The sequence below is a fragment of the Mus musculus genome, chromosome 16, assembly GCF_000001635.26.
Source record: "Mus musculus strain C57BL/6J chromosome 16, GRCm38.p6 C57BL/6J".
In the NCBI taxonomy this organism is placed as follows: Eukaryota; Metazoa; Chordata; class Mammalia; order Rodentia; family Muridae; genus Mus; species Mus musculus.
The window spans coordinates 45,579,075-45,607,001 of NC_000082.6; the positions used below are offsets into that span (position 1 = coordinate 45,579,075).

The 27,927-nt window shown below is 39.7% G+C and overlaps 1 protein-coding gene across 4 annotated transcripts in view; it reads left to right on the forward strand.

The window, feature by feature from the left end:
- The window catches only part of Slc9c1 (solute carrier family 9, subfamily C (Na+-transporting carboxylic acid decarboxylase), member 1), a 71,736-nt gene extending 43,809 nt beyond the window's left edge, over nucleotides 1-27,927 (forward strand). For all 4 annotated transcript variants that reach the window (NM_198106.4, XM_017316906.2, XM_017316905.2 and 1 more), the window contains 12 exons: nucleotides 1,001-1,186; nucleotides 2,410-2,559; nucleotides 3,880-3,931; nucleotides 5,267-5,415; nucleotides 10,428-10,553; nucleotides 11,717-11,815; nucleotides 14,245-14,418; nucleotides 20,377-20,508; nucleotides 20,624-20,809; nucleotides 22,800-22,926; nucleotides 26,065-26,120; nucleotides 27,743-27,927. In NM_198106.4, coding sequence (NP_932774.3) covers nucleotides 1,001-1,186; nucleotides 2,410-2,559; nucleotides 3,880-3,931; nucleotides 5,267-5,415; nucleotides 10,428-10,553; nucleotides 11,717-11,815; nucleotides 14,245-14,418; nucleotides 20,377-20,508; nucleotides 20,624-20,809; nucleotides 22,800-22,926; nucleotides 26,065-26,120; nucleotides 27,743-27,787 — 1,482 coding nt within the window. In that variant the 3' untranslated portion in view covers nucleotides 27,788-27,927. The remainder of the gene's footprint in view (nucleotides 1-1,000; nucleotides 1,187-2,409; nucleotides 2,560-3,879; nucleotides 3,932-5,266; nucleotides 5,416-10,427; nucleotides 10,554-11,716; nucleotides 11,816-14,244; nucleotides 14,419-20,376; nucleotides 20,509-20,623; nucleotides 20,810-22,799; nucleotides 22,927-26,064; nucleotides 26,121-27,742) is intronic.

Here is a 27,927-nt window from a genome sequence, read left to right on the forward strand (position 1 = left end):
CATCTTTAAAACAGAGCAAAACAAAAAGCACACAAAACCCACAGAGTCTGTTTTGTGTTCACCCACTACTCCAAGACATGATGGTTTGAAAACATAATGTACAAAAAAGATTTTCTGAAATGGATATACTTGAACATGTACCACATGTGATGCCCTCTGTTAGCTTTACAATGTACTGAAATAAGAGGACTGGTGCACTTGCCAAGGCTGTTTTGATAAAATATTTACATTTACCTACGTTTTCAAGGTATTCAAAATGATTTATTTTACATCATCCCAAAACAAAATTGAGAGAAGAGAAGACATCCTTTCACCAACTTAATCTTTAAATCTTGAACTGACTTGATAAAATCTAGACTGCTTGAATTACGATATATATGATTTCTTTACTACTTACATTTGATATAAATTAAATAATATAAACAGAAACCTCGGGATTCTTGTGGCATTTAGGACTGTTGGAAAGGTATCCTTGTTACAGGATATTTGACTTTGTCTTGCCTTCCAACTGCTGACCAGTGAGAACTCCGGTGCCATTTGATGAATCTGCCTTTCGTCTACACCCGAGCTGTATCGTCATGCCTACATCAGTAGTCTTAACAGTTTTTCTTCACTAATGGGTGGCATCCTGAGCGTCCTCCGCTCGCTTGCCTGCCTGTGTGTGGTATTACTGGTGGTATTTCTGACATACTGCGCCCCAGGAAGATTAGGGGAAAGATAACTGGTAATGTTTGCATTCCCTTTCGGGGAGGTGGGCAATGCTTCCTCAGCTGAATTTAAAGAGCAGGCCACTGAGAGTTTGAGTACACTTAGTGATAACACAAATTGTTTGGTTGTTGTTGTTGTTTTGGCTGGGGGGAAGGTGTCATGGACAGCGGGGGGTTGGGGTGGACAGAGACGGACTGAGAAGTGAATATGATAGGAAGAGTCAATAAAAATATTATGTTGGCGGGAGGAAAAGCCGAAAACACGACAGTGTGATTTCTTTTTGTATCAACAGGTGGCAGCAATGAGGAAGGAATTTTTTTCACACACCTGGCTCCTGTTTGAGCTGGGGATTACCTTAGTCGGCGTCCTAGATATAATACTTATCGAAACAGACTCCATTAGTTACAATTTTGACTTAACTGAGACTGTGGTCTTCATGAACGTGATTCGACTCCTTCGTATACTGCGCATCTTGAAGGTAAGGAGCAAGGGCAGGACACATGACTTCCGCTTCCACCATCTTCTTGGAGTCAGGGAATGTCAGTTAAAGCCAGCCCAACAGGTTCAGGGAAAAACTTTTTTCTGGCTGGCTGATGTTTAAGCCATTCAGCTACCTTCAACAAGTCAAGTTTTAACATTTTATGCTACGAGTACTCATATTATAAATCAGTTTAGCTCACAGAGCTATAGGCACTCATCACGGCTTTCCCTTTTGGTGCAGAATGCTTGAAAATCCATGATTACATAGATACAAGTGCATTGTAAGTAGTGCTTCTTTGTATAGCTTACCTGGGAGTCAAAAGATGAAACTCATCAAAACAAATCACCACACAGACCATGCATATGGACAAAGTCAAATATATATATCCACACAGGTCAAAGACTAAAATAAACACATTTCATATTGTATAAATTCGGTGTTACACAAAATTGCTTGCCTAATCAATGTTGCTTTACCACATATGATGGCAGTTCCTTGCTTCTTATATGATTACATAAGTGATTGGAAAGTTGTTCCATGATACATCAAAAGAGGATGTTTGGGTGCAGACACAGTCCTAGACTATTGTGTCTTTCTTACACATTCTTAGAAATGCTTTGGAGACTAAGACCTAAAGACAAGTCCAAGGTCAGTCATCAGTGTATACTTCTGTAGTATTCTTCACGACAGTACATAACACTAACACACAATTTTATCTAAGGACACCAAGTCTACAGTATTACAAAGTCTATAGTTCTTTCTTTCCAATATGGAGTATACGGAGTCTGCCAAAGAGATAAGGAATTCTGGATCTATCTAAGAAAACTTTGGAAATACATTCAGAGAACTCTGAATGTTTGTGTCAAATGGTAGACCTTGTGAGTAGGAAGAGAAACTAGATGTCATCTTTATTCCTTTGAAGCATGCTTTTAGAAGGGAAATGGCATAAGAATCTCTACATCCCAGCGCCCTGGAGCAGGACTGCTGCAAAATAATAGCATGCTGGTTAGTTTCCTATACCTTTGATAAAGAGCCATCGCCAAGGTGGCTTAGAAAAGAAAGACAGGGCCACGAGTCTGTTGAAGGAGGCAGCTGCAGCAAAAGCTAAGGGTTTACATCTCGTACTGCGGCCACAAAGCAGAGAAAGAGATGAGGCAAAGTAAGCTAGGCATAAACAAAACTATACAGGTAATGCCTAATAATAGTTCTTTTTTCCTTAGCTTGTAACACCAAAACTGCTGCAAATCATAGACAAAAGGATGAGCCAGCAGATATCATTTCGGTATTCTATACTGAAAGGCTATGTCCAAGGGGAAATGGATGTACTGAATATAATTGATCAGATTGCAAGTTCCAAACAGACTAAACAGGTGAGAGCAAACCCAAACATGAGGAGAAGCCACCACTCTTCTTACAACCCTATTGCTAACATGCACATGTCCCGAGTCTCTGATTCCTGGCTTGCTACATCACTTATCTTATCTAACTAGAAAGTCTGTAAATGTTAGTGCCATATTAACATACTAGGAGCTTCCTGGAAGGTGCCTTTGCATCCTTGCAAAGGGTTCAACCCTCTCTTAATGCAGGCTTCAGGATTAGTCAGGAACTAGTGCGAAGTGAGGAGTGGTGGCCACAGAGTTTCCTCACCATGGCCCAAAGCTCCTATCATTTCTTGCCACTTTTCTGGTTTTGATCCAGATAAAAACTAAGGAAAATAGCAGCCACTAGCCTGACAAAAGACAGTATTTAAAAAACTGACAGTTATCTGCATGTGCCCAGTCGTCTGTTCTCATTGTGCAGATGAGAAATGGGATCAAATGAGATTCATTTGATCATGCCTATACTTCCTTGGCTGGTAAGTGGCAAACACAGCTCTCAGACCTATTTAGGTCAGACCTATCTAGAGCTTTCTTTTTATTCTGTTTGAAGCAGATTAGTGTTTGTATTATCTAGGTGGTACATAGCTATGTAGAATTCAAAGTTGTCTTCATTGTAGTTTGTAACCCTTCAATGCCAAATTATATGTGCCAAAAGCATAGTAAAAATGTTGCACATCAAATTAATTGTAGGACAGCATTTCTTTCCTCTGCTACCTGCAAGTATAAGCCAGTGTTCCTAAGTTTTCTTACAATCTCTCATGACTAACACCTAGCAATAAGATTTGAGAAGGAAAGGAAAAGACACAAAGGACTTGGGTCTCTAAAATATCAATAAATTTTTGTTACAATTTCAATTCTCATACTCTGGTCAAATGTTCTGTGTGTTTAAGATTGAAAACCACCCCTGTGTCCCTAATTTGAAAGCTCATTGCCTAAATTCAATTCTGATCCTTAAAACATTCTCCTTCCTGCATAAAAATACTTATTCTAATTTTATGTGCACGAGTGTTTTGCATGTATGTATAACTGTGTACAATGTAGACGCCTGTTACTCAGTGAGGCCAGAAGAGGGCACCAGGTCCCCTGGAAACAGACTTAGGAACAGTTGAAACTGCTTTGTGGGTTCTGAGAAATGAACCCCAGGTCCTCTGCAAGAGCAACAAGAGCTCTTAACTGCTGAGATATCTCTCCATGCCCTCCCTTATCCTTTTGAATAAAGTTATCAGATTAGCTTAAAAATCAGTTACAAATGCAAAGCTCCTTTGTAATGGTTTATTTTCCCAATGAAGATAATATCTTTTTGTTCTATAGATATTGTTAAAGCGGGTAATGAGGAATATGGAACATGCTATGAAAGAGCTAGGTAGGTACCTTCACTCTAAATATACAACTTAACCATCTCTTATAGTTATGACAACCTCAGAAAAGCCATGGTCTGTACCATGTAGTTCTGCAAGAGACCAGAAGAAGGTAGACTCGCTTGGAACTGGAGTCAGACAGTTGTGAGCCTTCATGTGGGTTCTAAGGGCTGAACCTTGGTATTCCTCAAGATCAGCAGGTGTTCTTAGTCACTGATCCATCTCTCTAACCCCCAAAACCTAATTCTTAACAGTAAAATGGTAAACTTAAACAAACAAGATGATTGTGTTTTCTATGGAATGTAATATTAGTGTAAAGTTATATTAACATATAATAAATGTATTAGTATAGTATTACCTCATCATATTTGTTCTCTGCCTGAAAAAAATACAGGTTTTTAATGTTTTCAAACAATCCGTGTTGCCACACTAAGATCCTGTATGTCATTTGTAGCCTGATTAATTTCCCTCTCTTCCAAACCAGATATAACTTGTGCCTTCACGAGTGACTCAAAGAATATCGCCACAGAGAATCATGACTTATGGGTTGAAATCAGAATAGAGCCTGAGGGTCTCTCTGAGGAGTGCAGGGGGCTCAATGCCCACCTGGCAAGAATGTCACCTCTGAGTCATGCCAGGCTGTACCTCTAGTATAGGGAAAATCCTGAATAGAACAAGCACCCTCATAACATAGGGCTCACATGTGAAAACAGGGCTTGGCAGGAAGTGGCTGGCAGCAAAAGAACCCAGAGAGCCCGGGAGTGGAGCTTGATTGAGCTGTGTGGCAAATAATCACAGGGCAGAGAAGCAATCATGACTAAGGTCCAGTGTGAGTGGAGTGAGGTTTAAATGGGCATCTAGGAATCCAGAAAACATAAACAAAATGACACATACAAATGTGTCTTCTAGATTCACCAAGAGAACATGAGGAAAATGACCCAGAAAAAGGTCAGCTATATGACTTAATTGGAAACCATAATGAACAAGCAGTACATACTCAAAGATCCTGTTTTGAACCGAACAAGAAAATGGATTGTAAATACCAGACATGTGGCCCCAAGCATGCTTCCAGGGCCCAGCAATGCTGGGCCAGTGTATCCATTAGTTTAAAAGCAGGGCTTTCCATCCCTTTCCCAGAGGCTCAGCTCAAGTGTGAGTGTTATCCAAGAAAAGGGATGAATCTCATCACTACCAGTGAGGGGCTGGTGACAGCAGGCCTGCCAGTGGAATGCTTGCCCCAGGGTGAATGTTGTACCTATTGGACTTAGAGGAAAATAGCTTCGGGTCCTCACTTAAGACAATCTTCTCATTTTACCTGAAAATATTGCGCTGTTCTTCAGGCTACTTAGAGTATGACCATCCGGAAATCGCTGTCACTATGAAAACCAAGGAGGAGATTAATGTCATGCTCAATATGGCCAGAGAAATTGTCAAGGCTTTCAGGTCCAAAGGAATTATACACAAGGTGGAAGGCACTGAGATTAACAAGGTGAGATGGCTCGTTCTTAGAGTAAGTGTGTAGATTTGTGACATAAGTCACTGAAAGGATGAGACCAGGATATTAGAAGTTTCACTCCTTTGTGCTTTGTGAGCATGAAGCATGTGCAAACTCACACTAGGCTGTCGGATCTTCGAGATGTTAAACACACTCCTCAGGACGTTCACAAATAGCATCCAAAGAAGAACCCAAGTGCTTCACCATAAAAGTAAAACTAGACAGAGCAAAGCAGCATAGTAATGGAGGACCAAAAGAATTATCAGTGTGTTAAAAAAACAAATAGGAAAAAACGAAACACGTCAGAATGGCAGAAGCAAATCTTGTGGGGAGTTGGAAGAAAGTAAGGTGTAGATATAAGATTTTAAAGACAAATATTTATAGAAATTTACCTGAAATTTATATTAAGTTCTCCAAACGAAAGGCAGAGAGGATCAGAAAGGCTAGAACTAACATGATCAAACCACAGGCTATTTTCAGAAAATAAGGAAGTCGAACCTTTTCCTAAAACCAGGCAGATAAAATAAATCAAAATATATGGCCTAAAAATAAAATCTAAAACCATAAAATTAAAGAAGAAAACATAGGGCGAAAAGTCCATCACTACTTAGGCTGACTTATTGAAATTAATGCCTAAAGCACACATAGAAATAGAGAGAAGGAAAGACAGAAAGAACACTTTAAAGTGTTCATTAAATTATCATATACTAAAAAACTTATCCACAGACTGAGAGGGAACATTTTCAGTGTAAACATTTAAGATATTGATACATAGAGAAATTTTCCGAAGCTAGTCAAACCTGATTTTTAAAATGAAAATTGATCTGAAAATACATTGCCACCCCAAGAAAGACTTCTAAATGGCCCAATAAACATGTAGAAATTTGCCTACTGTTATTAATGCCCAGTGAAATAAAAATGTAAACAAATGAGACAAACAGAAATGAGCAGAAATGACACCACGTCTCCCTGTCACACAGACTCAGAGAAGCAGAAAATACGTGTCAGTCAGCAAACAGAGAAAATGGAATCCCTGTGCACCATTGGTGGGAATATAAACTCGTACCGCCTCTGTGGGAAAGAGTAGTGAAGCTCTCACAACACATTTGTGTTGCCATTTTGTCTAGCAGTTCTTTGATATACACTCAAAGGTAGAAAAGAGCCGAGTCTTTAATAGGGTTCTATATCTGTATTCATAGAAACATTATTCACAGTATCTGCCACATAGACAGGTGAATGATGATAGAGAATGTACTATATGTATAGAGTCGAATATCCTCAGTCTTAATGAAGGAAGAAATGCAGGACATGGGTGGATGAACATGGAAGATTCTATGCTGAGGGAAATAACCCAGTCACAAGCACTCTGCAATTTACATAGAACGTTGCAAAATGAAGGGCTCTGGCCAATGGCGAGGACTGCACAGTACAGATGTGGTCAGTTAATGTCACCGCAGCACAGTGTTCAAAAACAGCTAACACAGCAAACTTACCCTATGTAAACTTACACCTTAGCACAAGGAAATTTTGGAAATTTTGAGGGGTTGTCTATTACTCTAGATGTTGAGCCATGCTACAATAATAAAATATTGCAAAATTACAGGAAAAATGGGGGAAAGGAATGTGTAGAACATATTTGAGTCCAGCAACAGGCCCAAGACTTACATGAAAATAACTCTGAAACTCTAAAATCACTATAATGCTATTTATAGAAATTTTTTACTCTTTATGAGGAAAAACCTTGCTAAACTACTCATTGCAAAGTCCGTGTTTTTGTTTAATTTACATAGATCATACCACATCAACTGTAGAACTTCACACATTGAAATGAATTATGAGTGAATAATATAGCAGACAAGGCACAAAATGGAAGATAACATTTGTAACTGAAATTACCCACTAAATAATGATGGAAATAATTTCCAGAATGTGTCAGCACTACCGCCAAAGAAATGAGTCACTTAGTAGCTTAGACCAGGAGGGAGCTGAAATTTGAATTCTCCACTTCTTTCCCTGTGTCTTTCATCTCATCTGTGTTATCTTGTCCCTAATAGAGCTTTTTCTATACGTATTGGTCGAAATGTACAAAAACAAAAACAAAAAACCGGAACGAGGCATCTCTTAATCATTTTTTTTTTGATCAGAGTTTGTGAGGGAAAATTTACCTTCTGAGCCCTAGTGACCAGAATACACTCCAAAGCCACAAACAGCAGTTATCAAGCTATAGCCACATGCTGCTTCCAACATATGGTGGACACTTGTTTTCTTTAAGGTTGCTTTCAATATATTGACTGCTTTTACCAAGTGACTACTATAATGTACCTAAGTTATTTTATGTCAGGCGCATGGATGAGTATATAACTAAAAGTGAAGCTTATGTTTAGCTTAGGTTGTAAAATGAATCAGTTTTTCATGGAAAAGCCAAGTCATTTTAAGGTTGATCCCATGGTTTTCTAGAAGGCAGGATAAGCTCATACAGGCTGACTTCTCAGTACAGACTGAGCACATGGCTCACATGGCCGCATGGTATAGTACTAACTTAAAGGCAGGGTCCAGCAGAAGCTCAGTTTGTGGACGTGAGAGGTGTTTTCAGAAACAGCTACTCCCACACAAAGTGTTCCCATAAATGATTAGAAAGGGCAGAGGCTCCTACAGAAAGCAAGAAGAGTAGATCTGAAACAGGTACCAATATAAAAGGGATACGTTTCAGTGGCTATTTTAAAGCGATACTTAACGTCCCTACTAATCAATGAATACACATTATGAGGCCTGCCAGGGCTATGTAGTGAGACTTCAACTCAAAAAATAAGAAGCAGGAGGAGGAAGAAGAAGGAAGGAAGGAAGGAAGGAAGGAAGGAAGGAAGGAAGGAAGGAAGGAAGGAAGGAAGGAAGGAAGGAAGGAAGGAAGGAAAAGAAAGAAAAAATAAAGAAAGGAAGGAAAGAAAGAGGAAGGCAAAAAAGGAAAAAGAAAAGAAAATGAAATAGAAACTATGGTTTGGAGAGATAGCTTCATGTTTCTCTCTCTTTCTCTCTTAATTTGAACTTATTTTTTCATACCCTGGGACATTTTTTCCATTGATTAATTTATTTATTTACTTTACAGCTTGATTGCTGCCTCCTCTCTCTCTCTCTCTCTCTCTCTCTCTCTCTCTCTCTCTCTCTCTCACACACACACACACACACACATAAGTCCCTCTCCCCTTCTCCTCTGAGAGGGTGGAGTCCCAGACCTACCAGGAGGATGGTTCATCTTTTTATCAGCACATATTGCTCTTGTAGAGGACCCAAGTTCAGTTCCCAGTACCTGTGCAACTCACCACAGCCTGTAACTCCAGCAACAGGAGGTCTCACATCCTCTTCTAGCCTCTGTGAACAGGCTATATAATATATATATGCCCATACATCAATACACACACATAAACACACAAATACATCAATACAGACACATACATACACCTCCCATACACACATACACACACACATACATCCCCTGACACACACATATACATACATACACCAATACGCACACATACATACACTCCCCACACACGTACATAAACACACAAGCATGTAATTAGAATTAAAAATAAATCTTACTGAACTAGAACCTGAGAAAGCTAGGGCTGAAGTACAGTGTTACAGTTCTTGCCTACCATAAATAAAACCCTGAATTCGATACTTGTACTATAAATATCTTAATTACACATATTAAAAGAAAAGAAGCTGATTGCAGTAGGGCATGCCTATAATGGAAGCTCTTTAGAAGCAGAGGCAGGAGGACCAGGAGTTCAAGGTATTCTTTAGGAACTTGTGGATTAGCGGCTAGGCCAGACTACATGAGACCCTATCATAAAATAAAGAAAGAAAAACAGAACTAAGAAAATCAAAACCAGTAATGATGTATTTGCTTATCAGGTCATAAAAATGAAAAAAAACATAATTAATGCTATATCAAGGTATGAGAAACTAAATTTAAATATTAGAGAGTTAAGGCAAACCAGTTCAGCTATCATAGATGGCAAATAAGAAACTCAACTTTGAAAATACATGCCTGAGAGGGTATCCTATGCCCAAATGGACTAGAAGACCAGACGATAAAGAATATAAATGCGGATGTTTGCACATTTGTAGGTGTGTGCGTGTGTGTGTGTGTGTGTGTGTGTATGTATGTATGTATGTATGTATGTATGTATGTATGTATGTATGTATGTGATAATAGTTAAAGAGGAAGTCAAGAAGTTGAGAGGGAGTGGTCTTGAGGACTGGATCTCCTAGAGCTGGCCTTACAGGCAGTAGGTAGAAGAAGCAGACGGATCGCATCCTCAACCTCAAACATAAAGCAGAGAAAGCAAATTGATGTGGGCCAGGCTAGAAACTCTAATCTGACTTCTAGCGATATTCTTCATCCAGCAGGGCCAGACCTCTCAAACCATCCCCAAATAATGTCACCAACTGAGGACCAAGTCTTCAAACATGTGAGCCTCTAGGGAACATTTCTCACTCAAAGCACCACAATCCAGAAAAAGAAACTGTTACATGCTGTGGCTTGGGTCTGCAATGCCCTTCACAGCAGAGGGCTAACTAACACAGTACAGTAAAGAAGATGCTGCTGCTGCTGCTGCTGCTGCTGCTGCTCTTCTTGCTCCTCCTCCTCCACCTCTTCCTCTTCCTCCTTCTCCTCTTTCTTCTTGTTGTTGTTGTCATTGTTGTTGTTGTTTGTTGTTGTTGTTGTTGTTGTTCTCCTCCTCCTCCTCCTCCTCCTCCTCCTCCTCCTCCTCCTCCTCCTCTTCTTCTTCTTCTTCTTCTTCTTCTTCTTCTTCTTCTTCTTCTTCTTCTTCTTCTTCTTCCCTCTTCCTCTTCCTCTTCCTTCTTCCTTCTTCCTCCTCCTCCTCCTCCTTCCTTCCTCCCTCCCTCCTTCTTCTTCCTTCTCCTCCTCCTCCTTTTTCTTGTCTTCATTCTGTATACACAGTTTTGTTCACCTTCTTTCTTACATATTGTGCTTCTAGTTAATCATGGCCAAAAAGATCCAGGTGCTTGATCTGCAGTCTGTTATCCAGCCATTTAATGTTGAAGAAGCCCCGTGCAATATCCCATGGCTTAGTGAAGATCCTGAAGCCATAACCTTTATTCAGGTAAAAATTTCTACCTCCTGATAATGACTTTAACGCACTACCAAATAATCATGAAAACAGTAAGGATTTGATCATGATACTTGCTAGTTAAAACTCTGTAGTTGTCCCTTGCTATCTATAGGCTATGATCAACATCTCTTTGAGTACAACCCACAGCCCTGGGACAAGATGCCTCCCACCTGCCTCTTCACCTTCAGCTTCTGTTTCCCACCTGCCATATGCCCTTTATTTTGTTTATGCTGAACTATTGGTGGTGCCACTCACACTAAACTCTCTTCCAAGCCCATTAATCTGTGGATTCTCTGTGATTTCTTGGAAATGCCCACTGGTCCTAGACCCTTTTCAATCTATGCTTACTTGTTGCACTTCTGCAAACTACCAGACATAGTCAGAGATGTAGGTACTTGGGCTAATTTCTCACCAGAATACCATCGTGTTGTCTTTGGTGTGAAATAAGAAATGTGTTACTATTGTTTCCAATATGCATGTGTGCTGTTCAATTATGTATATTATACTGCAAGTAATTTTACATCTCTGCCCCCACTGTTTAGCTCATTCGTCTTTCCTTTTTCTTTCTTTCCCTTTTGTTTTTATTGTCATTGCTATGTATTGCAAACTGGCTTCTCAGTCTCACTATCTTGCCTCAGCTTCCCACGTGTCAGATTACAAACATGAGCTACCAGGTCTGGCTTCGTTCATCCTTTGAATACCTACCCCACCATTCTCATTGATTGCTTGCAGAATGAGTAAATCAATAGCATGTTTTAATGGTTTTCTTTTTGGTGCTTGTTCAGTACCAAGCTTAATCTTCCCCTTAAGTATTCAGAATGGGTTGTTATATACTTAGATTTTAGAGTGCCCGAGATATGGACACGCCATTCATCCTGTCTACCTGAAACTTTTCACCTAGATGAATCATTTTCATTCTCTCACTCCGTTCTTATTTCTAGATTATTTTTCTTCATACATGTATGAGATTTGGATACAAAAATTATATTTGTGGATCTCCAAATTCCCCTGCATGCATTTATAATCCTTCCTCTCACAAAATTGCAACCAACACAATCTCTTAGATATTATTGAGTATTTAATTTAAATGTATAAAAGCTCTCTTAAAGTATAAATCAACATCCCAAATTTCTTTTTTCTTTTTTTCTTTTTAGGAAAAAGCAAAAGTTGTAACATTTGACTGTGGAAATAACATATTTGAAGAAGGTGATGAGCCAGAAGGAATCTATGTAATAATTTCAGGCATGGTTAAGGTAAAGCAGAGATGCTTATGAACGTGGTTGTGAACAGTCAAGTTGTTTCTTTTTAAGAAAAAAAAGAACTTTGCAAAATTAAGAATTAATGACTTTTCATGCTATAAAATGAAGAGACTCTTTTTTATTTTATTTTTTATTGATCCTTTTATTCATTTACATTTTAAATGGTATCCTCCTTCCTGGTTACCCCTCCACAAATCCCCCATCCCATCTACCCTTACTCCCTTTCTTTTGCCTCTGTAAGGGTGCTCTTCCACCCACTCATCCACTCCTGCCTCACCTCTCTAGCATCCCCCTATGCTGGGGCATCAAGCCTCCACAGGACCAAGGGCCCCCCTCCCATTAATGTCATATAAGGTTATCCTCTGCTACAAATGTATCTGGAGTTATGGATGCCTCCACGTATACTCTTTGTTTGGTGGTTTAGTCTCTGGACTCTCTAGGTGGTCCAGTTAGTTGATATTGTTCTTCCTATGGAGTTGCAATTCCCTTCAGCTCCTTCAATCCTTCCCCTAGCTCTTCCATTGGGGTCCCCAGGCTCAGTCCAGTGGTGGCTGTGGGTATCTGCATCTGTATTGATCAGGTACTAGTAAAACCTCTCAGGGAACAGCCATTACAGGCTCCAGTCAGGAAGTACTTCTTGGCATCAACAAATAGTGTTGGGTTTGGTGTTTACAGATGGGATGGACCCCTAGGTGGGGAGGTCTCTGGATGGCCTTCCCTTTAGTCTCTGTTCCATTTCTTGTCCCTGTCTTTCCTTTGTACAGGAACATTTCTGAGTGACCAATTTTGAGATGGGTGGGTGGCCCCATCCCTCAACTGGGGGCTGTGCCTATTTGCTGGAGGTGGGCTCTACAGGCTCTATCTCCAATTTTTTGGGTATTTTGGCTAAAGTTATCTCCATTGAGTCATAGATAGCTAACATCCAAAATATAACAAAGAAGTCAAGAAGTTAGACTCCAGAGAACCAAATATCCATATTAAAAATGGGATACAGAGCTAAACACAGAATTCTCAACTGAAGAATCTTGAATGGCTGAGAAGCACTTAAAGAAATGTTGAACATTCTTAGTCATCAGGAAAATGCAAATCAAAATGACCCTAAGATTACACCTCATACCAATCAGAATGGCTAAGATCAACAGATGCTGGCAAGGATGTGGAGAAAGAGGAACACTCCTCCAATGCTAGTGGGACTGCAAGCTGGTAAAATCACTTTGGAAATCAATCTGGCAGTTCTTCAGAAAATTAGAAATAATTCTACCTGAAGACCCAGCTCTACCACTCCTGGGCATATACCCAAAATATGTTCCAATATATAACAAAGACACATGCTCCACTATGTTCATAGCAGCCTTACTTATAATAGCTAGAAGCTGGAAATAACCCAGATATCCTTCAACAGAAAAATGAATACAGAAAATGTGATACATTTACACAATGGAGTACTGCTCAGCTATTAAAAACAATGACTTCATGAAACTCACAGGCAAATCGATGGAATTTGAAAATATCATCCTGAGTGAGATAACCCAGGCACAAAAGAACACACATGATATGGATTCACTAATAAGTGGATGTTAGCCCAAAAGTTCTTAATACCCAAGATACAATTCACAGACCATATGAAGCTCAAGAAGAAGGAAGAACAAAGTGTGAATGCTTCAATCCTACATAGAAGGGGGAACAAAATAATCATAGGAGGTAGAGGGAGGGAGGGACCTGGGAGAGAGATAGGAGGAAGATGAAAAAATGGGAGAGGGGACAAGATCAGGTATTGGAAGGTCAGGAGAGAAGTACGTAGGGTCAGGAAAATGAATAGAGATATGTGGCAGTGGGGAATGGACAACTGGGAATAGCCACTAGAAAGTCCCAGAAACCCGGGAAGAGAGAGGCTCCCAAGAGATCCTTTCTTAAGAGAGCAGTTAGCATGAAAATGGTGATTTTCAAAACCAGACACCATGGCCAACAACCTGCTACCTTCCAAGCTATACCTTTCTTTCTTTCTATTTATTTTCTTCAAACACTGCCCCTTCCTGGTCCCCTCCTCACTGAGACCCAGCCTCACCCCCATCTCCCATCTTCCTTCCCCTTCTCTTTTGATAATTAAGAGGAAACTACACAAAGAACAATCTCTGAAGATGTAAATTTATCAATTGTGGCTCTTTGTGTGTTTATATGAATGGAAGATTCAACCATTTAAAATGGATACACGTTGGCTTTGATGAGCAGTCAAAAAGAGCTACCTGTTTCAGAATATTCTGTGGGAAAGTCACTGCTCATTTAATAACTTTATTTTAAGAGGAACTATTTTCAGGATGCTGCAAATACAGTGTAATTGTTAAACCTGAAGCAGGAAAATGGCAAGGAGTTTGGGTGACATAAATTAACCAGCGTATGTGTTTTTCTCTCTTGTTTCTTAACAGCTTAAAAGGTCAAAACCACACCTGGAGATGGAAAGAGTATCCGCAGAGTCAGAGATTAAAATTCATCCACTGCCCCACACAGAGTACCTGCTCAGCGGGGAGATAATAGGAGAGTTAAACTGTCTGACTAAAGAACGGATGCAATATTCTGCCACCTGCAAAACTGTTGTGGAGGTCAGAACAGCTCCTCTGCCATGATGCTGTATCAAACTTAGAATGTTTTTAGTGCTTAGCATGTGCCTAAGGGCCAGTAGCCATGTGTGTTTTTAAATAGGAAAGGTAAAGAAACACTCACTGTTTACCAATGGATACATACTTTGCATAACTGTTTGTTGAAAATGCCTTGTTTCTGGACAGATCACACTGAACCAGCACAGTTCCCACCAAAAGAGGCCCTTTATTGAAAGGGGGGGAAGAAGCAAGCAAGAGGAAAGAGAGAAAAATGGGTTGGGTCTCTGTCTTTTATCAGAACCTTAATGTAGGTAACCCAGCTGATGACACACACAATTGAAGAGGGTAAGGGAGTGCAGTTGCCATGGCAACAGAGGCAGGAGGGTCCCAATCTCCTAGGGATGGCATCATCACTGGATTCAGAGGCTAGCTGTAAATAGCTTCTGATGCTAACAATAACGCCCTAGCAAAATAGTTTCAAAAGTGTGCCTACCACAATGAAAGAATTTAACCAGGAAGTTTGGCCCATATGAGCTGTTTTATTAAGATGTATATAAAGTTTAAGTCTGGCAAATTCTTACTCCAAATGAAGATTTTAATCTAGCTGTGTGGTTTTTTAATTTGTGAATTCATCAGAATAAAAATTGTCTTTATTTAAAAAGGACAAGAAAAAGAAAAGAATGTAAATTGTAAGATAAGGAAGGGTCAGCACTGGAACGTATTGGTAGGAAAGCTGATCAGAGGGGATTAAAAAAAAAAAAAAAACCTCCCTCCCACTCGAGACATGACTGAGGACAAAAATGATCAGTGCACCAGGGGTTTCCACTGGCCCCCAAAAGAATAATGTTCACCCATGAAAGCACAGCGAAGAAACAAAAGCAGAAGGTCTTTAAACCTGGAGGCAAAACTATGACCTGGAAATGGTTTTCCAGGAAACACACGGAGACAAACAAGACAGTGAAGCCAAGAGGGAATCATCTGCTTTATCTACGATGTGAGACATTCTGGAGGACGAATGACCTGACATTTTAACAAGTCAATGGCATTAAGTGGGAACAGGAACAGAGAGAGAGAGAGAGAGAGAGAGAGAGAGAGAGAGAGAGAGAGAGAGAGAGAGAGAGAGAGAGAGAGAGAATATTAGGACAAGTGGACACAAGAGACGTAGCACCCATGTGTACTTGCTCTACTTCAGATAAACCAAGTACAAAGAGATATATTGGAGACAATTTGGAAATTTTTCAATATGAGTAAAGTGTATGATGCATTTATAAGCAGACCTATATGAAGAGACTTTTTTTTAAAGTGTGGCTCTAAGAACCTTTAAGTATTCCAAATGTGAAGATGTTTAGCTAATAGAAAACACATTTACCATATATTTTAGGGATAGAGCAGATAAGACTGAGAAGGCTGTGGTAAAGGAGGAAACTGAAATTTAGCAGGAGCCTGTGTTTCTTAAACAAAGGGTACTCTTATAAGTGGGAAAGAGGCCTGCAAGTCCAAGGGTTGTGGATGGGTAGAGTTTTTATCTCTGGATTAATACTCAAGGGCCAATATTTTTCTTTCTATTTTAGATTAGGTGGGCTGGAGCAGGGAGAAAGAAGCATAGCCTTGGTAGAGGGTTTCAACTGAGCTGCATAAAGCTTGTCACTCGAAAGAGTTACAGACTGTCTAGGTATCCGTCGCAGGTGATTGAAATGTGAAGCTTATGCATGCATGCATGTATGAGCTCATATCTATGTATGCACACGCACACAAGATCATCATTATCATTTGGAGGCTGGTAATTCAGGCATGGATTTTAGACAGCTACCTAATCACTCACTGAGCCTTTTAGACCTCTTTAGATGGATTTTTTTTTAAGTAGAATAAATACATCTATTATATTTTAAAAGTATCTTTAAGTAGTGGCACAGTTAGTAACATTCTGCATACCTAGGATTTGAATAAAAACACCAGCAAGCATTTATAAAGGCACTGTATACATAGCAAACCATCACAACCAAGTATAAAACCTCACCAAATTCATGGGACACTGTTTTCCATCACAATAAGCAGGCATGTCCAAAATAAGTCTGAAAGCCTTCAGAAGAGAAATCAACAAGGTTGGCCATGCACCAGTTATTTTGAAACTGCCAATTTGACACAGTCTGGGAAGAGAGATAGAGTCTTAATTAGAAATGACCTACATCAGGCTGGCCTGATAGGCTGGCATGTGAATGTATCTCTAGGGGATTGTATTGATTTTTATCTGATGGGAGATGGAGCCCATTGTCAGTAGCCCTGTTCCCTAGCCAGTGGACTATAAACAGTAAAATGGAAGAGAGAGAGAGCTTAGCTAAGAGCAAGCTAGCAAGATGAGTTTATTCTCTCTCTGCTCTTGACCATGAATGGGATGTGACCAGTTGCTTTGAGCTCCTGCATACCTTATGCAAAATGATGGACCCTTACTTGGAATGAGAAGCTAAAGACACCTCTTTGACCAGATGATTTGTTTTGGGGGTGGTGGTCAGAGTATTTTATCACAGTAACAGAAAAGAAAGTAGGACAGCCCTTAAATGCACCCTGAGTCCCTGCCTCCCACAATTCTCCAGTCACCATGCAACAAGAGCCCTACGGAAGATGGTGAGTTTGATGAATTGTGAAATTGTATTCAATAAAATGGCTGAAATAATAGACCAGCTAAAACTACAAAGAAAGACCAAGACCTTGTGTCAAAACAAATAAACAAAAATAACAACAAAAGCAAATACTGCCAAAATTTAAGGACTTGTAAGGTTTAGTTGTCAGAAAGGAGATATTTTACACTACTAGTATCCAACTGAAGGACCAGGAATAACAGACCATGAAAGCAAAGACTGGACATAAAGTGGCCTTCTGTTGATCTGTCCCATCAATGCTGTGCATGAGCCCTGCCTTCTCCAGATCTACGGTATGAAGGCTGAGAGGGAGCACTGCATCTCTAAATCTACTCTGTCAATGCTGAGAGGGAGCACTGCCTTCTCTAGATCCACTGTGTCAATGCTGAGGGGAGCATTGATAAGATCCAGAGTAGAGATAGTTTCAAATTTAACTTACTTTCATGTTACTCTGGTTTGAAACCCAGCTAAAGCCACCTATTGATTAACCCAAGCAAATTATAAATGCCAGCCTTCACTGAGTCTCCGTGATCAGATAATTAATAGCTCCCTGCAACAAATCTCAGCAATTCAGAGGAATAGAGAGAAATCTGTAATCTCTACAGTGTGTCATCAGGAATCATGAAATTTTGAAAGCTTTTTCTTGAGATTATAATTTTCACACATACAAAGAAACATTAAACAATGATGGATGTCAGGATGGAGTGATGCATTGTATAAAAAATAATGTTAATATCGCCCAGAGGATGCATTGAGCTAACAAGTCACTGAAGCAACGAGTACAGATAGAGCCAACGAACTCGAAGAAAACATACGTAATTAAAGAGAAACTGCTCTTCAACATAGGAGAGATGGAAGGCATCAGCAAAATATACACATGAAATGAATGGTCAAGTGGAAGGTTTAAGATTTGCTCTATACAGATTGAGACGCCAGTTTAAAAATAACATGGGGAAGGGAATGCTAGAAATGGTGTAATCAGTAAGAAGGACAATCTAAGGGAATCTAAGGCTTGAAAGGAAACAGAAAACCGGGTGTGGTGGTAAATGGATTGTGACTTAGAAGCTGGCCTGAGCTATATACAGAGACCCTGTCAAGAAAAGAGAGATGGGAGTAGTAGGAGAGGAAAGTGTGAAGGGAAGGGAAAAGAAAGGGAGGGGGAAAGAAGCAACCAAACAAGCAATCTTGCAGTGGCTTCTGCCAGCATGCTGGCAAACCCTGCAGTGATATTTTCACATCTATGTAAAAACCCATTTTAGCACCTCCAGAATGAACTTTACAAGAATTGAGAAAGTCAAGTGAGAGAGCACCAAAGAAGGAAGGAAAGAAAAAAGCAAGAACACTTGCCAGAAAGATAGGAAACCAAGAACCAGAAAAATAGGAAACAAAACTAAGGAAAGCTGCAGAGCAGTATTCATGGCAAACACAGAAAGAGAAATTCTCAAAACAAGGCTAGCAACCCAAACACAAAAGCACAGAAAAGAGATGTTTCATCACAAGTATGATGTATCTCAAGTATGCTCAAATGACTGAAGATACACAAGCCAGCCAAGGTGATACGCTACCACATCAACAGCACAACAGGCAAAATCTCAAGCTCCATCACAAATAAACACTTTATAAAATTCATCATCAACTCATAAGCAATAGTCTGAAAAGTTAGGGATAGAAAGACAATAAGCAAACAAGATCAAGACAGATTGTGTACATATACATGTGTATATACATACATGCATGCACACATATACTTAGTGCAAAGCTAACGTTATAATGAAAGGGAAAAGCTGACAGCTCCCTTTCTCCTATCACACATTTTCACTCAACAGACTACTGGAGTGTGAGTCACAAAAATCAAGAGGACAAAATAAACACAGGGTATCCAGGTAGGAAAGGATGTGGTCAGTCAGTGACGGTGAAATGACCGCAGGCAGAGAATATGCCCCAAGACCATCTGAAAATGGTAGAACTATCAAACAAACTCAACAAGATCATAAGATGTAACATACAAAAATAAGTCCTGTTACTATATGCTAATAGCGAACCATCTTAAATAGATGTCAGAAGAGCAATCTTGAAATAACTACAAAGGATTAAGTTTACCCTGGGAAAGGAAAGATCTTCACAGTGAAAATAAAATACTGATGAAAGGCACTGAGAAGGTCACCAAAGGCTGGAAAGACAGCCTATGTGCCTGGAGTGGGGAAATCAATGTAAAAAATCTAAACGAAGAAGGGATCAGCAGACTGTGGAGAGACACCCATTTATCCATGTTTATTGCAGTGTCATTCGCAAGTCAAGACATGAAAACTGCATCCAGCAACTGACTCTTGGTTTAGGAAAACATGTGTACTGTGGAATACTATTCAGTCTCTGAAAAGAATGATGGGCTGGAGAGACGGTGGGCTCATTGATACAGGCGCTTGCCTCTAAGGCTGATGACTGAAGTCCCATCCCTGGAACCCACTTGATTGAAGGACAGGACCTACTGCAAGTTGCCCTCTGATTTCTGGAGGTGTCCCATGACATCTGTGTAAATTAATTAACTTAGAGCATAATTGTCATTCCTTAAAGTGATAAAATGTTTTACTGAATGAGATTCTATTTTTGCAGGAATGTGAATGATCTTGAAGATGATTGTGCAAATATTAGAAACCAGGAACAGAAAGAAAAATACTACATTTTTTGGTTTTATCTTCTCCATATGGAATATAAAGCAGAAGACTTCTCTCAGAAAGCACAGAGGGGTGGTTACCAGAAGTGTATGGCAAGGGGAAAAGGGAAGGTGCTAGTCAAGGGTACACTTTAGTTCACTGGAAGGATGTATTTTAATGTTCTGTTGTACTGCATGGTGAACGCAGTAATAATAGTGTATATGTCAAAACAGTTAAAGGACTAGATTTGTAATGTCCTGAGTACAAAACCTTGCAAGCTGGTAAGGTGTAGGACATGCTCATTAGCTTGATGTGTGAGCATACATAGCTATTACTGGCCAAAGAAAAGAATAAAAATAATTATGGAAGATAGCGACTGGGGTTTAGCTTGGTTTAATTTCAAGATGTGCCAATGCCAGACCACACCCAGAAATGCATAGTTTTAAAAAAATAAAAAAATAAAAGCTGAAAAGTCCTTGTTGGACCATGGAGCTTTCTAGACTTGTGTCTGTTCAAGATTGCAAGCCTGAGCTAATAAATGCATTTTATGAGATTTCTGGGCTGCAACATGCCATCTTAATTCTTAGCTTTACTGTCACTGCATGGACATGACAGGTATTTCTTCAGCCATGGACTTAAACAAATTTTTCAATTTCTGTTTTCTCTTTTTCCAGACATATTTTATTCCCATTAGCCACTTGTATGAAGGCTTTGAAAAAAGATGTCCTAACATGAAACATAAAATGTGGCAAAAAATCGGACTTGCCATTACTGCCCAAAAGATCCGAGAACACTTATCTTTTGAGGTAAGAGGGGGTCCTGAATTCTTCCCACCCACCCCTGTCCCCAAGCAAACCTGCACAAAGATAGGGGCAGAAAGCGACTGTAAGCTAGTGTCATGAGCCTGTGCTTCTCCTTAAGGACTGGAACTACAAGCTGCAGTTGAAACTCTGCAATGCCTTCATAAGAGACATCCCCAAGTCCATGAAAACTGACATCTATGACGAAACGGTAACCCACGTTGTCCTCATCCATGGATCTGCTGAGGACTGCCAGCTGCGAAAAATTTATAAGGCGCCTTTCCTAATTCCTGTGACGTGCCATCAGGTACAGAAACAAGCATCACACCAAAAACGCATTGATCTTAGAAAACCTGCCACTGTGATCTGGCTTTCTGCCCTGCACCTCCTCCTCTCCTTCCTTCCAGCCCACTATCCTATATTTACCCACAGCCATGTGCGTTCAATTAAACAGCGGTCATGGACGGCTTTCGCACCCAATGACCTAGCCAGAAGCTTTTTCCATACAATGCCAAGGCCAACAAAACTCACCAAGGAGTAGAATTTTGGCCACAGTTACAACGAAACACACAACAGTATGGATTTTTGGCCACCATTACATTTTAGTGCAGTGGTACCTAAGAAAAGAGAACCCACTAGTTTCTTCATGCATTTCAGAAGGACTAAATCAACAGTACTCTAGAAGGTCCTGACAAGCCCCACTAAATAAAGTGGAAGCAATTTTGTTCCAACTCAGAAGATAAATATAAAATATAAAAATATAAAAATGAACACTTTGCTATTTAAACTGTTAGGAGTTCAAAGGGACTCTTTGCTCCATAATCCTTGGTTTCCTAGCAACCACAGCCTGCCCTTCTCCATGGCTTCTGTTTCTGCCTTAGGTGCTCTGTTCTCAGCATTCTCAGTACAGGAGTCACCCATCACTATGACATAACATACTATGTTATGGTCTCCTTACAGCCTTTCAGTGGCCTTTTTTACAAGTGGCTACTACCATTGCTAGAACAAGAATTCCCTTGTTCCTGATTACTTTTTACTCAGCTACCTCTGTTGGCTGTATCTGAAATAAGACCATAAGTAGGAGAGAGATTTTAGACCTAACATTCCAATGCTAAGGGAGAATATACAGGAAAGGGGCCTTCCAGGCTGCCTTTAAGAAACTAAGAGATAGCTTGTTTACATAGAAAGAGCAATGGTACTCTTGTAGTATACAAATCACAGTTCTCTCTCTCTCTCTCTCTCTCTCTCTCTCTCTCTCTCTCTCTGTGTGTGTGTGTGTGTGTGTGTGTGTGTGTGTGTGTGTCTTCCAGTTCTACCAGTGACAGCCCTTTCATATGCACCAATCATAATTCTTTTATGACTAAACACAAGCTTTGCCCAGAGTCACTTGGGGAGGACTCCCTTTCCTGCCCTCTGTAAGAAAAGATAAAGGATGAGCATGGTTACCCACCACAAGTTGACAGAGGCTTATTTTACCTGGAGTGGGATGCTGTAAAGCTGATGAAAGTTGCTAAGAGCATCAGAGTAAAAAAAAAAAAAAAAAAAAAAAAAAGAGTAAAAAAAAAAAAAAAAAAAAAGCATCAGAGTAAGGTCTCCTACGGCAGCTGGAACACAAACCTGAACAGGAGCTGTGACTGCACTGGTCCATGCAGCCAGAGTGGAGTTTTCTTTGAATGATCACAGGAGTTACTAGACCAGAAGCTGTGTGTCTAGCACAGCTAAATTCAAGACTACAAGACATAAGGTAGAGTCCGTCAGCTGTCAATCAAAATGTCGAATGGCCCTACCAGCTACTAATAGCTCAAAAAAGGAAAAGATATTAAATGATGCTTACAATAAATGCTATTGTGGAATGATCACCCTCAACAGTGTTCCCCAGGTTTAATCCTTATCCAAACATCCTTAAGAATGGATACATCATCCTAAAGATGCATTATCAATAGTACTCACCTATAACTAATCATATAAAAGGCAAAAATCTGGCAATTTCTGATATTTAGCAAAGAAAATATGTCTTAAATGCTCTGTTAGAATAAGAAGCAGCATATTTGGTGTGGCTTGGTCTTTGGCTATTAAAAAAGAAAGCAAACTGTATCAGTGTAGTTATCATAAAGTCTATGTGAAATAATATGCCCAAATGCACCCAGAAAAAGTGTATGTGCAGAACCAGGTGTAGTGGCTGATGTTGGTCATTCCAGCAGTCAGCAAGCTGAAGACCTAGTATACCAGCTTTCCAGAGCAACATGTAATTACATAACAGCCACCCAGAAATTAATATGTATTATGTTAACTTTCAGATACAAGGCATGGAAGACTTCACAAAAGTGATGATTATTCAAACTTCAATTGCTGTAAGAAAATTCAGATGGAATGTAAGAAAGTACATCCCACCTCGAAGAATTTCGATGAAACCAGATTCTGAAAGTGAGTTCGCGGTACTGGGCATGATTATAAGGATTTGTGTTCCTTTTATAAAATAGTGATGCCTGCGTTTAGGAACAAGTGCATGCATTCTGCCTAGCGTATTGAGGACCTCCTTTAGCTGCCATATTTGACATGTTAAACTTCCCATCACTATGACAAAAAAACATGAAGGAGGAGAACTTCATTTGGGTCCATGGTGTCAGAGACTTCAGTCTGTTCTTTACCTACTCTGTTGCCATAGGTTTGTATGGCAGATAGAAGACAGAATGTGTATAACATCATGGAACCAGAAGCCTGAGGGGGTGCGAGTTTTCTTGCTCCTCATGGTATCTAGGAGGCAAAGAGAGACCAAAAGAAGCCAAGACAATATATTCCAAACACCAAGACCTACGATGGTACCCCATCTCCCCAGGCAAGAGAAAGAAACAGGAAACAGACACTAGCACTCAAGTACCCTTAGGTACCTGCAACTTTACATCCCTCTTGGACCCCCCCTTTCCCTGCTCCCTCCACATTCCAACTTCTGTTATTCTCATTGTCCAGTGGTTTAAAGCATCCAATCAAGATGTAAGTCACTATTTGTATGGGACAGAGAAGCCAAAATTGTATATAAAGCTCTGCTTGGACTCTAAGACATTTGGAGAAGCCTATAATTGGTACAATTGACTACTCCTGGTAAAAGAGACCTTGAGGTCTAGTTTCTTGGACTTGAATGCCTACAGAACTAGTCTATTCTCTGTAAACGTATTCACAGGCACACCGGAAGTGTACTTCATTAACTGCCCTTTCGGGTGTCCTCCATCTAATCAAGTTATCCTTTGATGAAAACCGAAATCAATTATCCCAATATACAATATCAGAGTTACACTTAGAAATATTTATATTTCATCTATAAATATAAGCCTGCATAATTACCAAAATAATATGAAAAAAATGATTGACAGAATTGTCAGCTCTTCCCCCCAAAAGAAAATGTCAGGTATATGAATAGCAAGATAAAATACGGTTTACATTCTGAATGGCAGACATATGAATCACTGGATAGTGTTGGCAGAAAGCCTGTTCTTTAAACAAATTTCATATGATAAAAACTATACTACAGCAAATAGGATTGTTTAGGAACTACAATTCCTCACCAGTTGAATGACATAGAAGGTTTACAAGTTCATCTCCTTCATTAGTGATTGTTTTCATTATTTTCCTCATTGCTGTGACCAAATACTTAACAAGAAGTAACTTAAAGGAGCAAGGGCTTATCCCAGTTGGATGTAGTTCATCACAGCAGGGAGGCCGTGGGTGGCCTTGGGAGTGAGAAGCTCTGGTTACTGTGTATTCTTTGTAGGAAACAGAGAGAGACACACGAATGAGCTGCTCAGCTTGATAGAAAAGAGTTTTTCTCTTTTTACCCAGCCCAGGACCCCAGTCCAGGAGATGATGATATCATACTCAGGGTGGTTCCTCCTCAGCTAAACCGTCCAAAAAACTTCCTTAAAGACACACTCAGAGATGTCTCTTAGGTGATTTTTAAACCCAAGTTTACAAGGACTACCCATCAGAGTGAGATTTTAAAGCATATATATGAGACTCATTTATGAAAAAGGAATAGTAAATCTGATATATTTTCTTACTTTATTGGTCCTAGTATAAATTAATGAAATTATAGAGATTTTAAAAATAATAAACTTTATAAACTTTGATTAAATAATGTGATTTCTAGACATTAACTACAAAGATATAAAAAAGTATAAAAAGATAATTGGGCATCACTATAAAGATAAAATAGTAGAGTCAGTGAAACTGTATAATAAATTACTATTTAATTAACAATTTAATCAAGAAGATTGATTATTACATCATCATTAAAATAATAACTTTTCATGATACAATGTAAAAAATCAAAACAAAACCCTGTGGTATATGTCAAGCAAAACTACCAATACTATACTGTTAATTCTAAGTGAATTTTATCTTTATTGGTGTATATGTAAATTTTTTTAATATATGCTTTAATTAGGTGTGGCCTTGTGCATGTGTGTGTAGGTGCCCAAGGCCAGCAGGGAATAAGAACTCACTGGAGCTGGAGTTGTGGGCCATTGTGAACTTCCCGACATGGGTGCTGGGGGCCAAACTCTAGAAGAACAATACATGCTCTTAACTTCTGAGACATTTTTCTAGCTCCCAGATATTTACATCTTTGTAGACATAAAATCCTGTCATCACACACTGACCATAAGATCCAGCACCTCTCCAGGTGATGGTCCTGGAGCTGATACTATCTGTCTCTCTGTGGCTGCCATCTCTTCTCCTCAGTCTCACAAACCTAGAAAAGCCAAATGACCAATGGTTCCTTTGGGTGCCTCTGAAAAAAAGACCTAGTGGTCTCTAATTCTTGGGCAACTTCATGTACTGTTTCTACTACCTGGGACCTTCAAACCTTCCCCATATCTCTCCATTCAAGGACTTGCTGCACCATGCTTTTCAATATCTTTCTTCTCTCTCTCTCTCTCTCTCTCTCTCTCTCTCTCTCTCTCTCTCTCCCCTCTTTCTATCTCTCTCTGTCTCTGTCTATCTCTGTCCCTTTGTCCCTCTTTCTGTATCTCTGTCCTATTTCTCTTTGTCTCTGTCTCTGTCTCTCTGTCTCTGTCCCTCTTTCTGTATCTCTGTCCTATTTCTTTTTCTCTCTGTCTCTCTCCCCATCTCCCCATCTCTCTCTGTCTCCCTCTCTCCCTCTTCCCCCCCCCTCCTGTCCCCCCATGAGTCATAAGTGATCATCTCACCACAAACCTTGTTCCAGGTTTGTTCACCTGTACTCTCTGCCGACTAAAAACTCCAAGAAAGTGTGGCTTTCACATGGGTCCTCATTGCTAACATAAGCATTCACAAATACATATTAACATAGTAGTGTTAAAGGACATTAAAATCATAAATGCTAGCTTTTTTCTCAGCTTTTCACTTCTCTTGAGCACTTGTTTCATATCTTTACAATTAAAGCCTGTTAGACACACTTTGAGAAGTGACCTTTCATCCCACTGGTGCGAGATCACAGATCCCTTGTGTCTGCAACCCAAATGGGATCATAGATGACCTACTTAAAAGTGTGACTACCTCCAGGAATGGAGTAACTCTCTTCCTTTGCAGGAGAATCTTTTGAAACATTGGATGAAACCTCTGAAGAGGACAATGGTAAGAAAGAGGTAAGTGAGAGCCCCTGTTTTCAAGTCATATTAATTTAAAGGAAAGTCTTCAATTTATGGAAACTACCAATACATTTCTCTTATCCTGAAGGACTTTACCTACTAATCATTTTACAGATTTCAGTAGGAAGATTTCTCTTTGCCAAGCCTATAATAGGTTGCTAACATACTCTTGTGTAAATATTATACAAATGACTAACAAATTCAAGAGATGGCAGAATATCTTGAATTTATCTTGAATCATATTAGCACACTAGCATCAGCAAGGATAATGATGGCTGAAATCTGAGCCCCTTTACCTCTGTCATGTTCTGAATTTGGCCAGGTTCAAAGGCTGCCACAGCTTCTACAACTACCTCTGCAAAGCATCTCGGATTATTCAGTCTGGAAAGCAGCAGCTAGCCCCTAGAATCACAGTCTTTGATGAATGCAGTGCAGAGTATTCTAATCTCTTCTGTCCTGGACTAAACTGAATTTCTCAGAAAGCTCCACACTAACCATCTAGGCCTAGGATAGCAAAAGAAAAATTCAATTAAAAAATCATGTAAAGAAAACAGTTAAAGGTAAAAATATAAAGTAAATTTAGTTTACTTGGCAAGCTAACCAAGCTTATGGAACTCAGCCTCTTGACATATTTTAGAGATGGAAAAGAGCCAGGGAAGCTAGTATTCTTGTACCTGTTTAAAAAGAATGGTGCTTGTCCATCAGTTTTTTTTTAAATGGCACACACACTTATAGTTCTTGTATTTGAGAAATCTAGTTTGAGGCAGAAAGCTAATGACTGCATGATATTCTTTCTTTCTTCTTTAAAGCAAAAGCATTGAGAAGCTGAGGGTTTAAGGAAAGACAGAAATAGCAGCCAGTTGAATGTATACACGAACCCATCCAGCTGTGTTTTTGAGTAGATGTTTTTTATTCCCAAGTGTTAGATGTTGCTTATGTTTGAGGCCTACTACCATGTTCCTTCCCACCACTATCATCCCAGAACATGGTTTTCCTTGAGATGGCAAGATAACCCCTCAAAGCCCTGCCCATCAAGAGACCCCTGTTCTGGTCCTTCAGGATGGAGTATGTACAATGACCACTGTAAGAGTCCCAGGCTTGCCTCCTCTGCTCTGTGTCAGGTCCCACACCAGCACTCCTCTGTCCATCAAACCCTTGTGTTCTAGTTTTCTTTCTGTTGTTGCGACAGACTACAACATCAACTTGGAGAAGAAAGGAATTTATTTCAGCTCATAATTTTACATTAGAATCCAGCTTTGATGGGAAGTAAAGGCTAGAACTTCCCATCACTGCCACACTTAAGAGCAGGAAGAAATAAATACATACGCATTTACCGTCGTACTTACTTGCCTGTGCTCAATTTGATTTCTCTGCTCCTGAATAGTTCAGGACCCCCTGCAGAAGGAATAAAACTGCACACACCAGACTGACTCTTCCTCAAGTAACTTAACTGAGGCAGTGCCATGTAGACATGCCCACAAGCCACTGCAATGCAGACAATCCTACTTGAGACTCTCTTCTCAGATGATTCCAGAATGCATCAAGTTGACAAAGCTTAACCATTATACTTTCTTTAAAAAGACCTGAAATCTGATTTATGTTTTCATATCCACTTTTAGAATCAAGAAAATGAGGAATTGATAGAAGAGAATATTAACATCTAAAGAGTCGCCTGGAAAGTTCAGTTCGCTGCCTAAGCTTTTCAAAATGACCATGAAAATATTTATTTCTGGAGATAGAGACAAGCCAAAGTTTATGTGCCTTTTATGTGATAATGTGAATTAAAGCATCTCACACTAACCAA